This window comes from Alosa alosa, chromosome 6 (assembly GCF_017589495.1).
Source record: "Alosa alosa isolate M-15738 ecotype Scorff River chromosome 6, AALO_Geno_1.1, whole genome shotgun sequence".
Lineage (NCBI taxonomy): Eukaryota > Metazoa > Chordata > Actinopteri > Clupeiformes > Clupeidae > Alosa > Alosa alosa.
The window spans coordinates 5319131-5338023 of NC_063194.1; the positions used below are offsets into that span (position 1 = coordinate 5319131).

At 45.3% G+C, this 18893-nt stretch overlaps 1 protein-coding gene across 5 annotated transcripts in view; it reads right to left on the reverse strand.

The window, feature by feature from the left end:
• The window catches only part of LOC125295660 (casein kinase I), a 56641-nt gene extending 39457 nt beyond the window's left edge, over window positions 1–17184 (reverse strand). For 4 of the 5 annotated variants that reach the window (XR_007193683.1, XM_048245009.1, XM_048245012.1 and 1 more), the window contains exons 1-5: window positions 16693–17184; window positions 7603–7713; window positions 2655–2803; window positions 1294–1522; window positions 528–698 (exon numbers count right to left, since the gene is read on the reverse strand). Coding sequence is in view for 4 of the 5 variants with exons in the window: in XM_048245009.1 (XP_048100966.1) it covers window positions 528–698; window positions 1294–1522; window positions 2655–2803; window positions 7603–7713; window positions 16693–16768 (736 nt within the window). In the remaining variant the exon portion in view is untranslated. Of the gene's footprint in view, window positions 1–527; window positions 699–1293; window positions 1523–2654; window positions 2804–7602; window positions 7714–8428; window positions 8646–16692 lie in introns of all 5 variants that reach the window. The other variant, XM_048245011.1, reaches the window with a different exon arrangement.
• Window positions 17185–18893: the final 1709 nt, after the last annotated feature.

An 18893-nucleotide genomic window follows, 5' to 3' on the forward strand; every position in this document is an offset into this window, starting at 1 on the left:
GACTCTGAGCCATGGGTACAATTCCATGTGACATGCAAACCATCTTCTGACCCTTGGCTTGTTCCCTTAAGTCTGATCCCAGGTTCAGTCACCCGGTCCCTGCTGCTGTGGTTTCACATAGTGACGCTTGAGAGCCTGATCCACCATATGCTTGCCCGAATCTTTCGATGATGCAAGCGCCAGCTGTTTACCACACACACACTAACCTGGCTTGGAAAGGACACACGTACTTTGGGCTCAATCTGTGAGCTTGTACTTAGACTGCCTGTGTTCATAGTAAGCATTCAATCCCCCCCGTCAACAGTGGCTAATCCATGACCACTAAAATGGTCATCTGGGCTATGGGCCAACAGTAGAGAACTCTGAAATGTTCAGTTCTCGTCCCCAAAATGTTCTTCAACAGCACCCCATACCATGAACAGAGGTCACTTTTGAACACATGAAGGAAAAGGCTTTCCCTCACCGCATAGAGCAGACTGAATCAGCAGATACAGATGTATATATACACGTATGTGTTTGCTGCTTACAGGGGTATCCTTTGCACAGGACTTCGATGGGCGTGGACATCTTTTTCTCGCTGATGCGCTCGTACTTCTGCCTCTTGGTGGCAGCCTTGAGGCCCTGCCAGGGCAGTGAGCCCAGGTTAAAGTACATGAGCACGTAGCCCAGAGACTCCAGGTCATCACGTCGGGACTGCTCTATAGGAGCATGGAGAGAGAGGGACAGGAGTCAGAAAGACACAGGCAGACAACACACACACACACACACACACACAGGAGGAGCCTAGGCTCAAATACATCAACATGTGTGGAACAGAAAAATAAATAGAAATAGAAAAGCATAGAAATAAAAATGGTGAAGAGCATGCATGTGATTGCACTTTGTACACGCACCATCCACCTTTATTTGCAGAGAGTGTACACAGAAACTGGCACGGGATGTATTAAGGAGGAAAACGATGTGACTCTTTTGAAGTGTTTAATTTGGATCAAGTGTATGGTTGCATCTGCACAAAAGGTTGGTTGGATACGTTTTGGGATGGTTATATAATGTCAATAACATAGCTAATGTCTAACTAAACAAATTTGACAGACAACTTCATCCTGTACATTGAAGAAATAACCAGGAGTCCATTTGTGTGTGTGTGGGGTGTCAGGTATGTGTGTGTATGCCAATTAACCAATGCGGAAGTGGGTGTTGGAAGCTTAGCAGGTGGTGCCAGTGAGGATCTTATTCTTTCGGTAAGGGATGTGCTGGGTTTGTGTGTGTGTGTGTGAGTGTGTGTGTGTTTACCGATGCCCAGGTGGGTGTTAATAGAGGCGTAGCGGGCGGTGCCAGTGAGGTTCTTGTTCTCGCGGTAGGGGATGTGCTGGTGGGTGCGGGCGTCACGGTACTTCTTGGCCAGGCCGAAGTCGATGATGTAGACCAGGTTGCCCTTCTTGCCCAGACCCATGAGGAAGTTGTCTGGCTTCACGTCTCTGTGGATGAAGTTCTTGGAGTGGATGTACTCGATGCGGCTGATCTGTGAGGCGGGGGAACGGACAAAATGTAAACAGTTAAAGAAAGACACAGAAAAATAAAATGTAGACTGAAGGAAAGAAAAATAATGAGGAAGATAAAGAGCTAGAAAGGCAGACAGACAGACACACACAGACAGACAGGCAACGAAAGACAGACGAAGAACAGACAGGCAGGCAGGCAGATCGATTGTAAACAGGTGACTGTGGGGGTGGGGCGACGACGAGAGACCGGTTTATCCAGGCAGGATGTGGTATTGATGGCACAGCAGGTGAGTAGGCTCTATGCAAAGTAAACACGGCCATGCAAATACAGGAGGACCAGGATGTGAGACTGAACAAAAGAGCTTTTGACTGCCAACTGCCCCAAGGCACTTTACAGCGATGGACAATAAATAAAAATAAAAAAAAGCCAATCTACTAGGCGATGACATACATGTATCTATGCAAATGTGTGCTATAGTGAAGTCATGGATGCATTTCTGCCCTTATATAGCTCATGACCAGGGCATGTGTAAGGTGAACATTGTACTCTTTCAATGTGCACTACTCACAACAAGTCAGGGATATTCGGCTTTCGGGTGAAATTTCAGGATGAACCTAAAATCCACTTTAACCTTTACAGGTGAACTCAATGTGACCTTCTCTAAACTTTTCAATGCGTTAAGTCCAACAGTTCAATGTTTCAGTACTTTCTGTACTGAAACATTAAATTACACCCGAAAGCCAGATATCCCTAACTTTTTGAATGGTGTAATTATGTTCATTTTACTATGCAGGTCTACAGCATCTAAAACGGTGATGAAATATTTGGCAAATGTGCTTCTCAATTATTAATAAAAGATCATATGCTTATTTTGCATTTATTTTTGGTTTGTCTTTTTATATGCTTGATTTGCTTTTTAATTATTTTTTTATCAAGAAGGTGAACATTATGGGAGAAAAAAACAGCAGCAGCTACAACCCACACCATGCTCGAATCAACTAGGGATATCAAAATACTACCTACTAGCGCACATTAAGGATGGCCATTTACAACAAAAGCTCTGAAGGGTAATGGTATTACACTAGGGAGAGGGGTCAGGGATGCCATAGGTCAGAGGTCATGAATGGGTGTGCCCTTTCATGTAGCCTTACCATCTGGTCAGCTAGCAGCAGCACGGTCTTCAGGCTGAATTTACGGGAGCAGAAGTTGAAGAGATCCTCCAGGCTCGGCCCAAGGAGCTCCATGACCATCACATTGTAGTCGCCCTCGGCCCCGCACCACTTTATGGTGGGGATGCCCACTGCAGGGACAGAGAGGAAAGGGGGAGAGAGAGTTGAGCAAAACATGATGGTGCATGTACAACCTGGGAAACCAACACAAAATGGCCTATCTATCTGCATCCTTCATTTACAACGATGCATACCACATGTTGTTTACACCAAAGACACGACAAAACAAGGTGGCAAATGATGGCTACCAAGAACACAGTGTAATGGTGTCTGGGCAAAATAAAATAAAAATAAAAAGTATCACAAAGAACCCCTCCTTCGCGGAGTAAGAACACCATTTTAAAATCAAGACCTCATTTGTTCTCCAGAGAGACTGGCAAATTGTTCTCATGGACCCTCTCCCACACAGCAGCGAGTGATTAACGAGCGCAGACATTTATCTAATTACTTATTTAATGGCTTCCCATCGCCAGTGACATAGGAGACTTATGGTATCCGCTGCAATGGTTTACCACATTGTGCCAAGAGTCGTTCCCAGCAGGAATTTGGGGGCTCGCCTTTGGTATGTGGCAGGGTTGGTGCGGAGTGTGTCTGGCATCTCAGAGCAGACCACCGCAGCAGACAGCACCCACTCTTATAATGGAAACAGCAATGTCATGGGTCTCTTATAAACTGTGAAGATCAGCTGCCAATATTGAAAGACATTCTTCACACCAAACAGAGCCATACCAATGCTTGCTGGTGGTTTTGGTTGATTGCGACTGCAACAGCTCCCATTTTGGCATTCAATAAGGTAAGAAAATGAAGGGACAGCTCCCATTTTGGCATTCAATAAGGTAAGAAAATGAATGTTGTGTCAGGGGCCTGTTAAGATCTGAAATGTAGCTGCCCATACTGTAATACATGCTGCAAAAACAAAGCAATGATGATGGCTACTGGTTCACTGGAGAGGCTGATCGCAACTGCAACAGTGCCCATATATTGGCTGACAGCGTGGTGTTACTAGATCAACTGTCCATATTGAGATGGGGCCATAGCAAAATGCAGCTGATTTCACAGGAGAGGTTGCTTATGAACGGGTCTGAAGGGGACCTGGGCCTGTCGTGTGTTGTACACCCACCCTCCCCATCCCATCCCCCAGTCAAGGGATGGCTGAAGGACCCACCAAATAGGAGAAAGGGGAAGAATTATGGCTGAGGAGGGGGGCTCCCATAAAGCATCCCACTCAGTTTTACACACTCACACAAACACCTCCCCCAAGCTTCCTCTTTCCCAATGAGAGCAAGATGTGAGAGGCAGGCTGCTAATCATGTCTGAGGTACGACCTTCATCACTGAGCTGAAAGGAGAGACACACTCACACAGCAATACAGCTGGGCCCATCCATTTGAATTTGGGGACAGGGTCTCTCCATCACGTTCCATCAGCTGTTCAGCTCTGGAGTAAGAGCATTATTGGTCAATGTGCACATTTTTTGGAGCCTAAAGTTCAAGTCTTTATTCCAGCATATTTGCAAGACTTGAGGTCGGCTGACAAATACTAAGAAAGTACACACTCTATTCAGACTATATATATATATATATATATATATATAAGTCTGAACATACTATATAAGATATCTTATCAGCTAAACGAAAACAAGATTGTGAGATGTGTGTTCAGGCCTCAGCACTTTCCACCGTTGCATAATGACACAGGTTACAGCATGTATGATTGTGTCTCATCCAGAACTTGCGCATTCAGATAAATCCAAACCACAGGGCTGCCACCGCCATGTGAATGTGCTTCGAGGCACACGCAACCACATGAGGCAGAGTTCTAAATGAAGCACACAGTAGCGTAATTCATCAGAGAACTGCAGAACTGTGACATTCCAGCAGGCTATAGCATTACCAGAGCCCTAACATAGAAGGCAGTCAAAGAGGCCTAAATGGGGGTTCGGAAATAAAAACCTGTGGAGCACCCAACACCAAAGAGAGCACACATTGGCGAGTCCATTTGTGCTTGTGAAGCGACATCGCTAGGTCTTCATTGTGTGTATAGTCTCTCAGCTGCATGCCGTGTGTGTGTGTGTCTCCCAGAGGTAATGCGAGTAGGCTATGTGATTGTGAAACCTGAGAGGTCTTGAGCTCCCTAGTGCTCTCTCTCCACACACACACACACACATCTGAAATCCATCTCCTGTAGTGCACGTCAGTTTATGGATCGTCCAGAACTGGGGAGTGGGGGTTGGGAAGAGCAGCACCTGATAAGCCCGTCCCATCTCCATCCATCCATCCTTCCCTTCAACCCCCAGCCCCTTTCCCCACATTTTTCCCCCTCCATCTCTCTCTTCCCTGGTCCCTCGTTTGTCCTGCAGTCTAACGCTGGCCAGTGCTGGCTGAGGCTCCTGCATTTCTCAGCTCAGCACTTTGCAGCAGCCGCAGCCCCGTCTTCCAGGTCAGCTATTTCGGAGCGCTTGTCAGACGGGTAAATATATCTCACAGTCTGGGTCAGCCTCCATGCTTCAGCAAGCCTCTCGGCTCAGTTAGCTGCCCAAGACTGGAGTAGAGAGATAGAGATAGAGAGAGATAGAGAGAGAGAGAGAGAGAGAGAGAGACTACTGTGCTGTTCTGCATCAATTAAACAAAACACTATGTCCTGTGTGTGTATGTACATGCTGGCAGAGTAGATTACATTAATCGTGTTCATGTACTCAATATGAATTATGGCCCCATTCAAATTCATCATCTTCCCCTTCCACACACACACACACACCAAGGCAAAGGTCCTTCATGTATATGAATATTCATCCTGGAAGGAACAAGCTTAGGAGCAGAGGAGAGCCAAGAGGAGTGGTGGTGGTGGAGACCCAGTCAGTAGGAATGCAGTGTAGAAGCTCTACCCTCTCTCTCTCTCTCTCTCTCTCTCTCTCTCCTCCCTCCCTCCCCCCATTGCTCGCGCTCAGCGTGCACCATCTGGCAGGGCTGGCATGAGTTGTGGTGAGGGCGCAGGGCTGCACGGCAGGGGCGGGGAGCTGCCGGGGACGACCAGCAGCGACGCAACGCAACGCAGCATACACGCTGCCGGAACGTTCCAACGCACCGTGCCAAGAGAGACAGCAGGACCAGTCGACCAGAGAGCACACAAGACATTGGTACTGGGGAGGGGGAGGGGTGTTTGATGATGCAATCCCTTGGGGTGGGATAAGAGCTGTGATCTCTTCTCCTACAACCACACCCAAACATGCCCTGCTGGACTCAAGCCAATGTACTGAAGAGAATAGGGAGCCTACACACACACGGCAAGCCTGTTGTAGTTATTTCTCCTCAGGCTCCTTCAGCAGGCAGTTCCTGGTTAGTCATCTTAACAATAATAGAGAGGACCGAATTAGGTGCAGGACTCCCTACAGTGTGTGTGTGTGTGTGTGTGTGGAGGAGGAGAAAGGGGTGGGGGGTCTAATTCACAGCACCGATGGAGGTAACCCTCTCCCACATGCGCTCGTCTTCACACTCTCCCAGCCTCTCTCCGTCTCTGGAGGGCTGCATGTTGACTCACACGGGATGCTGGTCACCACTCTCCAGCCTCCCACTCACAGACGAGTAGGGGAGCCGGGGGGGTTTGGGGGTGGTAGGGCCACACACCCAGGGCCCCACGGACGCCAACGGACGCAGAGCCACAACAGCCCAGCTGTTGCACCAATATCATGACATCACCATGACCGATCTGTTCGATTGGAAAACATCACCTCACAGTGATGCTCCAATCAACATCATGACCATGTCTGTCCATTTGAAAATGTCACATGACATTCCTGCTGGTACAGGAAGTGAAGCCAGATAGTTTACAGCTCTGTTGGACTGTATGTGCATGAAGGCCATTTTGGCAAAGCCGCAGCTGAGAGGCTGTGGTTACCAGCACGCCTAACCCATGACTGTCCTCTCCTCCCCAGCTCTGGTCAGTCTCAGCTGGACTGCGCCAAAGGGAGAGAGAGAAGGACAAAAAGGGAGGGAGAGAGACTTGAGGCCATAAATGGGATCAATAACTCAGACGTTCCTACAGCGCACTGATACAGTCTCCAACAGGAGCAGGAGGAGGAGGAGGCCTTTTACCCATGTGTCCTTAAACGGCAGCATGGAAGCCATCAATTAGACACATGTAGAGTACTGGCTGTTAGGCGCTTGAGTATGAGGGTTTTTGAGGGTGTGTGTGTGTGTGTGTGTGTGTGTGCGCGCATGTGTTAAAGAAAATCAAATGCTTAGGGTGACTGAGGACTGACAATCGGATAAGATAGAGAAAGACTATGACAAAAACTGACATCAGACAGAGAAAAAAAACACCACCAGACAAAATGACACAGAAAGTCTCAAAGCTAGAATCAGGGAGAGGCGACTGAGACTGGGTGAGATCAGGCTGTGGTGGAGTCCAACTGCAGTGGCTGCTCCACCACAGACCCAAATGCTTCACCCATCTCTCAGAGCCCTGCACTGGCACAACTGTTGGAAAAAAAGAGGTCAATGAGTGCAGCCAACTGCAAATAGGCCTCCCTTACACACACACACACACACACACACACACACACACACACACAAACACACACACAGAAAGACACTCACACAGACACACACACACAGAAAGACACACTCACACACACAGGGCTGCATCCTGGCATCAACCACAAACCTCTACAGCTTCGGCCACTGCTGCTACTAAAGGCCAAGAGGTTGGCTGGCAGCTGCTGCTCTCGTACTTCCCCCAAAGCCATTGTGTGTGGGCAGAGGAGGAAAATGACAGAGGCCAGGGAAGAGGAAGTGTCATAGGTGTGCAGAGACAAAAAAAGAAGGCTGTGTGTGTGTGGGTTTTTTTTTTTTTTGGGGGAGGATGACACTAACCTCCACCCTGCATCATCTTGTAGATCTTGCTCTCGATGTGGAGCTGGGGGTGCTTCGTCTTCACGCATTCCAACTTGATGGCGACCTCCTCCCCCACCGAAATGTCCGTACCTGGAGGACAGAGAAAGACGGGAGACAAAAGGTCAAAACCACTGCACAGCTGTTTGCGTGGGGAGGCGGAGGAGAGGCGAGGACGCGACACAGCGAGTAGGAGCGCAGACGCCGTCAGCCGGATTGGATTAGGAGTGCGACGCGAGGGGGAACGAGTGGCGGCGACGGAACAGTACCTTCCCTCTGCTGATATGATTCAGCAGAACACCTCTTGCATGCTACTCTAGTCCGATTACATTAAACCCACATGACTAGAGACGCTCTAACATCTCCAAATGAGATTTAGCATTATGACTCACCCCGCTACTATCAAATGCATTTCTACCCCCACACACACACACACACAGGCGTCCTTACACACACACAAACTTGGCAACTATGATTAAGGCTGTAAGAGATCTGCAGCTGAATCACAGACATGAAGACACACACACACAATCATATGACGAGTGGGAAATATGTGTCATAGCTGTGGTGCTTCAATAGCCTCATCTCTTCCTGTGTCCTAGTCCCTTCCACGTATAGCAGGAAGAGTGGGGGACGGCAGGCAGGGATATTCAGGTTTAATCTCCCACAGAACACACACCACACAAAACACCCACTCACGGCTTACAGCTGCACTATAAAATGCACTGCTAATCAATGCAATCATAACATACCACAGTGAGGCAAGGCCTGCGTGTGTGTGCGTGTGTGTGTGTGTGTGTGTGTGTACCTGACGGGAGTGAATGACGTCAAACAGAAGATGGAGCAGTTAAAAAGAAGAGCGACCATGATCCACGCCCCCATCCTCCAACATCCCCCAAAAGCAGGCAACTGTTCTTGCTGCAGTCACAGTTGGAGCCAACAAGGGCGGTCTCTTCAGCCACCCCAAACTCACCACTCACTCACTCCAACCCCACCAACACACCGATTCCACGTCTGCCTCGTCTCTACACACAAAAGCACAGCATTAAGACATCCTATTCTTATTAGCAATGCTAACAAACACTCCCCATAATATTATGCAACCTGAGGAAAGCAAAGTCACACTGGTCAATGTATGGTTTGACAGATGTACCACAGATGACCAGCACAAGTCACATCAGTGTTTCCTCTAGGATTTTTTTAAGCAGTGGGGGCAGGCCTGACCGAACCACCGTCCGTCCGTCCGTCCGCCCCCCCCCACCCCCACCCCCACCGTCCCACGGAACTGACAACAACTGACACTTCGCTGCAACACAAACAATTATATGTATTCACCTCTATTCACACACAATGAGGCATTATTTTCAGTTGTGATTGAGCTGTATATTTGGAGAATCTACAACAGGTCTGCACAATGAATTTTGAAAGGCAACTGCGACTATTGTACGTCTGCCCCATTTCTGATACCGTGGGGGAAGAAAATTAAACCGTGGGGGGGGCCGCCACTACCAAATCAACATAGAGGAAACACTGCACATGGTCAAATACATCAGCCAACAGTTAATACAGCTTCAGAGAAATCTATTCTACAATAAGGCTAAATCGTCAATGGATTTTTGCAGTCTGTCTATTTCTGTAGTTATACACCATCTTTGGTGCTAAAAAAAATAACACAAAATGCACAACACACAACCGCCATCAGTTGGGCTTTATGGCTTTCCCCTCCTCTCGGGGGTGTTGAGGCACCCTCTCAACAAGTCCCTACACGAGCACAGTACTTGTTGTGGTGTCAAGCCAAGACCTATGGAGAGGAGTGGTGCAACATTAGGCAGCCATACAGCACATTACATAAGCTTCCCTCAGCTGTGAGTCACATTGGAGTACTTGTTGAGCTTTCGCAGCCCCTCACAGAAAGCTGATCTCATCAGTGGCCTGCACCAAGCCCCTGCTAGATAGAGACAGAGGCCCACCACCATCAAAGACCTCAATGGGGACAGAGCCCCAAATCCTCAAAAACGCTAAAAAAACCATAAGGCTGATAAAGGTAGGCAAAGCATTTCGACAGGGAGAGCGTAAACACTCACGGTGCAAGTCCACACACAGCAGTGGATTCCACAAAGCTCACAGATATTTTCTACACAAGATAAATCCTCATCGTGAGCGAAACCAAATCTCTGTGTTCCGCTGAACAGCAGGAAAGGCGATACATATGTCAGTGAGTTTAGTGTGGCCCTAGAGGTCAGCCCAATATGGCCGACTACAAAACTGTCATTCAGTCACCACCCTTGAGCTAATCAAATTTGAAGGCACGGATTAGAGTGTTTCGAGGTCCCTGTGAAAATATATATTTTCCCCACCAAATAAAATGTGGGCTATACATCGGCATAATTCAGATGCAAAATAATGGAAAAAGTGTGAAATAAAAAGAGACACAGAGAAAGTGAATATTAAAGAACCCTACATTTTCACTCTAGTTTCCCTTTGGGATGAATAAAGTAACCCATCTCTCTTGCCATAATGTCACCGTGAAAAGCATTCAGCCATAAAATGCCACACCTTCGCCTCTAAATTAAAATTGTTTCCATCCAAAATGGTTTTGATAGTAAATAGGCCTAATCCTTCTGACTGTCTTCTCATTATAAATAGTAGAACACCACCGTTAAGGTGAGTTACAGGGAGGTGACTTCAAGTATGAGTGCCTTCTTGTTGAACAAGAAACGTCTGATTCCACTCGTCATTGACGAGTCTGACTGGTTCCACACACCAAAACCTGAGTGTAGATTAACAAATACAGTTCAATGGTAAACAAGCAACGACAGACACACACACAAGCAAACACACACAGTTCAGCAGGTGTGGGATGTAGTAGGAAGCAAGGTCCCTGGCATATCCATGTAACTACGAGAGTAACAACAGAGCTCTAAAAGACCACTGCACCAGGCCTTACGTTACAGAGCAAGTTCAAACAGAAGCAAACCTACAACATGCAGCACCAGAGCAGGCTGTGGTTAAAGATGTTGGCTAACAAATTACTCCATTCTCTATTTATTCCAAGCCTTCAGAAACAAGTCTCCACACTGTGCCATCAAACGCACTCCAGCTTGAATGGCAAATCCATATTATGGAAAATTAATCCAGTGGTAACGACAAGCCACTGTTATTTTTTCCATTTAATCATTCACTCAAGACAGCAGGTGAGAGGTGGTTACATACTGAGGCTGTTGCTGTAAACATCTCCAGCACATCCAAGCAACCAAATCAGGAAGCAAAAATACATGCCAATTTTTCCGAAACAACCTATTGCCATGTGCCGATTAAAAAAAAAAGAACACTGAGACACTGATGAAAGCCTAATGGCCGAAATGTTTGCTTGGTACCCCTGTCGCTACTTAAGAAAATATCAAACTTCCTGGAGGAGGGGTTGGGGTGCGAGTGTGCCTTGAGGATTTATCATCCTCCATCCCAGGGCACTAAGCTGCACAGCAAGTCCCCATTTCCATCTAAATTGAACCAGGCCCATTGTGGGGATGGGTGGGGCAGGGGGGCTGAGAGTGGAGAGAGTGGAGCCCCCTTCACACATCACTGGGTAGCCAGTCTGATCTGATTCCTACTATGTCTTTTTAACCCTTAAATGTTGGAAAATTAACATTCTAAAGAATATCTGGGTTCATTGAATTCAACATTGAATTTTAGAACAATTGTTGCGGAATGGAATCTTTTGTTAGAAATGTTCAAAAACCCACACCACACTGTATAACACAAACCCAACACAAAAACACATTTCAGATTGCAGGTCACTTGCGAGATCGCATTTGAGGGTAGAAGCAAGCATGATGCTTCAGATAGCGCAAGTCTAGACCACATCCATCATGCTGGGGAAAGTGTATGCGCTCCAAGCACAAGTACATGTTTTTCACCCACACATCAACAAAACACAACACTGAGAACAGAACCCCCACCTCGCTTTCCCTGAACTCAACCAATGAGCTGCACTTTCTTATGGGGAAATGTAGTCTCTGCAATGAGCATGAATGATTGTGGCCTTTCGTGGTGCATTTTCACAAAATGGCAACACAATGATGAGAGAACAATAAACACTAGAAGTTGCAGGCTTTTCGATCTCTCTCCCTACCAACCAACCCACCCTAAACTCGAAACTCCAAAAGTCACGTGGCTAGACGACCCCTATGAGGAGCAGAACAGGAACATGTTGAGATCAATGCATCGTCACACACAGTCTTTATAATCTTCATGGAATTTGATCTGCCTGAACACATTTGACTGGGGGTGGGAGAGACAGCGGCAGTTCTATGAAACCTCACAAGCTCGCTGGGCATGTTAAAACATGTTTGGAGGCTGACGTACAAAAACCCTCCCTCCCTCTTACACACACACAATAGCCTACCCATCAGACAGTATTTAAACCCATCTCATTCAATGTATATATACTGAATATACGTTTGACATACAATGTCTGATGAGTATTGAGTGTGTGTGTGAGAGACTTGTGTTTATTAAGTCAAACGTATTACGTTGGTGGGAAGACCTAATAAAGAGGTCCTGTGACAGCTAAGAAGACAGTGGTGCATCCCTGAGCCTTTGTTTATGTGATGGGAAGAGTAAACCTATCCTATACATTTTACAGCAAACAGGAAGGGGATTTCAATACACACATGAAACGTTCGCCACCCTCACGCAACCACTTTGTTCCATCATACGATCCAGCAAATGCATAAACCCTGGAGAAGCAAAGCAGACTCTATAAATCCGCAGCAAATAAGAAAAAAATGCCTCGATTCCGGCCAAAACGGTCCAAAAACACAATCATAAAATCTCATGTTCTTGGGACAAAGCCTGCCATGGTGCAATATCCTCGTCAGATCAGAGGCCCTACCCCTCTCTCATGTTTGCAAGCAGCTGGCCCCCATCTCTCCCTCCTTCCACCTCTACCCACCCACTCCCCCAAGACACAAACACACACACGTCGCCCCCCTTCCCTTCACTGCTCTGGGGCCCTCTCTGGGGAGGCCACAGCCCCGGCCTGTCTGCAGGATAAATTGGTTGCAATCATGATCTCGCCCATGTTCATGGCAGGCTCACTTGTGCACTTTGTATGAATTGAAATGCAAGCCCTACCGGGGGGCATGTGTAGGGAGGGAACACACATATTTTGATATTTCTTGTAATCAGTCTGTGTGCACGTGTTTTTTTTTGTGGAGGATGAGTCTTTTAAGGTTTAAATGGGAGACTTGATGAAATAACAAACAACAATCAAGGGGCTGAGTGTCTATGCCGCCATTATGCTCTTAAAGATAAGGACTTTACACAAAGCAATAGCTTGATTTTTGCTTTAAACAACGTCCACAGCAGGGCACTTTCAGTGGAGTAACTACCTGATAAACAAACAGTCAACAAGGAACCGAAACTTCCAAACCATGACCAAACCAGTACATGGGCCACGTGTGAAAGGCAAAAAATAGAAACGCTGCTTTTGCTCACACTATGAAAGGAGAACCAGACACCGCCAAGCTGGGTACAAAACACTGATGTCCCAAAAGCATCTGTACTGGACAGTTCCTGTTTGCTATGCCACTAACACCATATTATGACGAAATCTCCGACGATGAGGACTTACAACACCTAAGCCCACGTGTTAACACCCTCCGTTTTGAGAGCACCGTGTCCTTCTTGCCGAGATAGTCTCCTGCATGTGTCGAGGAAGGCCAACACTGCAGTGTTCCATTTAAGAGGCTTGGTGTGATCCAGCGGGACAGAGCAAGAGAGACGTTAACGTGCGCGTCACAGCTGTGTCCCCGCCCCTTCTCTTACCCCGTCTGGAGTTAGCGAGAGGTTCCCCAGGTGTAATGGCAGCGACTGGGAGTCGCTTTTACATAAGCCCACCCTCTTAAGTGGATGGCCACTGCTACTGCACCGTGCACCTGCTGAATCACCACGGTTGCATAACAGCATTTTTGAGCCGCTCCTAATTTCGCAGGCGAAGCTGAACGGGTGCCAATGAGCCCGCACAAGGAGCCATAAGTCCATGCAAAAGCTGTAACCGTATCCTATGAGCGGGAGCAAGCCCCTCCATATAGGCTTCAGCACTTGGGCACAATTCTGCATATAACACAGCAAAGCAGCACCCACAGACTGGTTACTAACGGTCTCCATGGAGTTGGCTTGTTTGTAATGAACAAGGCCACCTCCTGCTCTTTCTCCTCCCTCCACATAAAAAAGAGGTTGAGCAATCTGGCCATGGCAGAGAAGGCCAGCAGCTAGCTAGCCCTCCTGGCTTGCTTTGCCATGCGTGAGTACATGCATGCTTGCTTGCGTGCGTGTATGTTTTACAGTGCTCCTGGAAAGTGTGGAGGGGGGGGGGGGAAACATTGCTTCCTTCAGTATGGACAAATCATAACAACTGAGGGATTGGGCCAGTGGTGAGCTCATCACTTTTGGCTCCTCTGACCAAAGGAGGGGGTGTCGACCAAAAAGAGGAGGAGGGGAAAAAACACAAACAAATGAAGTGCATTAGAACATAAAGTGCAGAGAAACCCACGTGCAGAGAGGGCGGGCCATGAACTGTTTTTTGTCTGAAATCGGCAAAGGATTCAGAGTGGATGATCCCAAGTCGACTTCAGGTAGTGGTCACACTGGGCATTGCAGTGCAGATTGAATGCTACCCACAAGACCTGGGTTAAAATCTAATGTTGACTGCCATGCTTGAAAAAGCATAGGCATTGAAGACAGTCATTTATGCAGCAAACATTCTTTTCAGAAAAGTGCATTGAAAGTGGCTGCCTATAACAAAAAACCTTTGCCTCTAGGCTGCTTTCAATGGCAATGAATGAAGTAAAATATTACATCACAGCCATTTCCAAGGAACCTTGAGCTGTATAAATCAAACACAAACATAAAGTTGACAATTAAGAGGCATACACTTATGTAAGGACCCTTTATTTCATATATCCCTCAAAATGTTTGGACAGAACAGAAAATAGGGCTTAAGGAAATCAGGAGATGGGAATTATAGCAACACACAAAACTAAGGGGCAATTCTGAGTGCAGTCATCTACCAAGGCCACATGTTAGGCACAGGTCTTGCCATGTTAGCAAAAATGAAAAATAAATTGTGGATTTAGTGTGCATGGGTTTATGGGTCCTTCATTGACCTATGCTACAGCCCTTCGCCACGTTCCATGAAAATCCTGCTGACACACTGACAAACCAACCAAACTGAAAATATACCTGCTTGGCAGATGTATAGATGACAAGTCTAAACTTCATACCAAATCTTTACAATCAATAACTCTTCATCAAATCATGAGTACCACTGAATGGCTTGCTGACCTTTAACAAATAACTGATGCATGTGCAAACCTTCTCCCAGTTCTGATTCTCACAACAGCAGAAGATACTCCATAACAGTGGCAGACAGTTTGAACCCATTGAGTTAACCAAGGAAATAATTCTCAACATGTAAACGACATACTTTATAACACTGTGCCTACGCATAGGACATGTAACAACATTTCCCAACATGGCTATAGTTGATAGCTTTATGGGGAGGCATGCATATATACCGGCCTCCCCGAGGATATGGTGGGTGCAAATTGTCCGAGATCAAATTATTGACCAAATGAACTCAGCTCTTGATCATCAGTGAGCGCATTGTCGAGTTTTCCACAGTTGGGAGTAAACATGTTCCTGTCATGGTACGATTAAAACTGATTAGAGCACCTACTGAATTGTGTTACTGCCATGTACAATCAAGTCATAGCTGTCCTTCAAAGGAAATGTAACTCATACAATGAAAGCAAATTGTTATCGTTATGTGATTCATTCTGTTAAACAGATTTTTTTAATTGAGCTGTATGAATTACGAGATCGTACAATGGACCAATTGATGGGCAAGTTTAATTATGAGATTACCCATATGATCACATATAATAGCAAATGAGTATCAAGGAGTTTCACATACACATGTCAGCTTACAAGACCTAAGGTATAAATTCCGAATCAACAAATCGTTAACGTTGTTTTTGAGGATTTGTGAAACCTGTGTGGACCTTAAGTTAAAACCATATTCTCAACTACATAATGTTTACTAAATAAGAGGCTTGCTCTTTTTAGTGTCATTTGCAAATTCATATTTTGACTCAGGATACGGCGCAACTTACTCGGTTCAAGATACAAAATGAAATCTAACACACTGGCTAATGTTATACACTGAGAGCTAACGTTAGCTACAGGCGAAATGACGGTCGACGTGTGTTAACATTAAGTTCATTGCCTGGTCAACAGCCCTTTACTGATATACCTGGTTAATGTGGCTATGTTTTACGTTATGTTTCATATTGAATGCAACCTAGCGATGGCAGATCGGATTATCAATCGTATCTCGCTACGGCTACTGCTTAGATTTGAAATCAAACGTTATGCACAATCCATAACGTTAACGTTAGTGATCAGACAGACTGCCAATTTGCTTGTAGAACTCTAAACCCACGTAATCTGAGACCAGGGAAGCTGGTCAGACAATCGAGCTCACAGCAAAATCGCTTGCCTGGCAACCTAACCCGAGAGCTATTGATATGTCAAATTTTCGTTAAAACAGCTGACAAGCTACGTGATCACAATTCGGCTAGTAGGGTAGATGCTAGCTACCTAAGGATGGCTAACAGTCAGCTTAGAAGCTATATAGATAAAACAGCCATCGTGAATAGATACCATTGGCATCATACGCAATGGTAGATTAAGGAAGGGACACTTCCATTCTTAGGAGATATAATATTAACAGACATCCATCTCAGATCAACTGTAACGTAATCTAGCCAGGTAACATTACCCTTTTTACAACTGGGAGGGTTAGCTGTGAGGACTCCGTAAACAGCTAATGTTAGCCACCATTATCTAATAGCTACGCAAGCTGACTAGACGGAGAATCTAAACAAAATGACAAACTCCTCGGGCATGTAGACCTCCAACATTGGTTCAAATTAATACCTACAACATGCTGCACACAGCATTTTAAAATAGGTTGGTAACGTTCACTTTTGTATCAAGTTTACTTACCCAAATAGATGTCTCCAAATGATCCACTTCCGATTTTCCTACCAAGTCTGTATCGGTTTCCCACTCTCAATTCCATTTTGGCGAAAATTAATAGCTAGCAATGTAGCTAGCTCTTGTACAAAAAGAAAAACGATCTATCGGCTTCTCTTCGTTGCTGTTCCAAACGCACTCAAATTTTTAGACACGTCTATTCAATGCCTCTCATCCAGTATATCTTCAAGAGTCCCCTTCTTTTAATATATGGCTAGCTTGCTAATACTGCCAGAGATTCTCCAGTTTTCACCAATCGTTTTAAAACATTCCGAAATTCCAAAAAACACAATACGGGGTTTCCTGGAGAGGTTTAGGTGTGCACTTTATGCTCTTGCTATTTTAAAACACATCCTTTCATAATTTGTAAAGGATGAAGATGGATTTATCAAAATGTACCCTTCCCTTTTCCGTCTGCTCGGTTCTCAATGTTTCTCTGCCTCCGCTGTAGCTTTGCTGGCTAGATCAGTTGAATAATCTACTGTGTATAAGTGACATCACTTCCCGTAGCAACAGTCGTCCACTGTAAAGTGTCCGGCAAAGGGGGAGGGGATAACAACAATGGAATTGTCAGGGTGTCTTTTGTCCAGAAAGCGTTTTTATATCAACCCTCTTCTTTTATTTGCGTAAATGCTCATTGGGTTTATTTGATATTTTCAACTCATTCGAATTAAACATGTGTGTGTGTGTGTGTGTGTGTGTGTGTGTGTGTGAAACTGATGAACAACATAGGCATTTTAGCCTACTATCTGCCCATGTGAGCTGTTCAGACAAGACAAACTGTGGCACACACAACAGGTTTCACATTTACAGTGGCCCATTCAGATATTGAACGGTTGTGATGTGTTCTGAATTTGGTATTCAGGAGGACTTTCTGAAGGAAGATCGTCTTTCACACTCTCACAGCCACCTGTCCTTAGGTCACAGGAATATAGGCCTAGAACTACTTGCCATTTGTTCAAATTCCGGTTTAGAAAGACTGATTTGCCTTTGGTGGGTGTGGGTAAGGCCATCAGTTGGCCTGTACAAATTCCCAGCCGCCTCAATAGTTTTTGGAAACTATAGGCCTACGCAACACAACACAATTCAATTCATTTGCTCAAGGCCTTTTTTTATTTTTGATACATGACATCAGCTAATGTATGCCAGCTAACAATCCTTATGAATATGCTATATTAAGAGTAAAACAAAGCTTACTTCAATATTATATTTCATGACAAATAAAAGGACCTATTTGAAGAATATTCCAGCCACATAGAAAAACAACCCACTATTATCCCTTTGTTGCCAATTTCTGAACAAAATGATGACCACATATCACAAAGGTGTGTTTGCTGACTCACCATATGTTTCCAATAATTTGCTTGTACAACAATTATAGCCAATAAGTGCAGATTGATTCACACTATGAAGCGGACTAGTTGACTTAAGGGGTGATCAGGTGACTCAGATGTTTTAGAGATTTACCTTGGTAGCCGGATCACCTCAGGATGAATGGAAGAATGTATTCTTTTTTTCTGTCTGAGTCATATTGACAGAGGGCTTTTGGCTGAATTGACCCATGTGAACTTCTCATTGAAGGGTGTGTCGAAAATGTTCTCAAATACAACACTTGGGTGTCTTTCCTAAAAGGGTTATGTAATGTCTCTTCGATCTCCGATATAAAAGGGTCTTTTGTCGTGTCTACACTTTAATATTATAACAGTCAGAAAGAGGATAAGGATATCAATATCTAACATGTTATGCCAAAGGTTGAAGCCTTGGCTAACCATTTAATCAGTAATAAGTCTTGAAAATGAAAGAAGATTTTGCTGACTGATTAAAAATGTACAGAGGGGGACCTCCATCAATCTATGGTTGAAACCCCTGTCCATCTCTGTGACTGATGATAATTAAAAATGATCTGCCGGCATTAGGCTCTAATCCTGAGGCAGCTGTTCTATTCACCACAATAGGTTAAGCGCACATATTTAATAGCATTATTCCCTATTCCCATTAATGTCCTTTTATAATGAAACACAAACGCATGGCATATACACTATATGACTGTAAAGCATTGTTCTCTCTGACTTTCACATACCATAAAAAGGTAGGCTACATCCACATAGCCTAGCCTACTTGATGGCAATAGTGAATCTTTATAGTGGTTCATTTATTTTTCATCTTTGGTG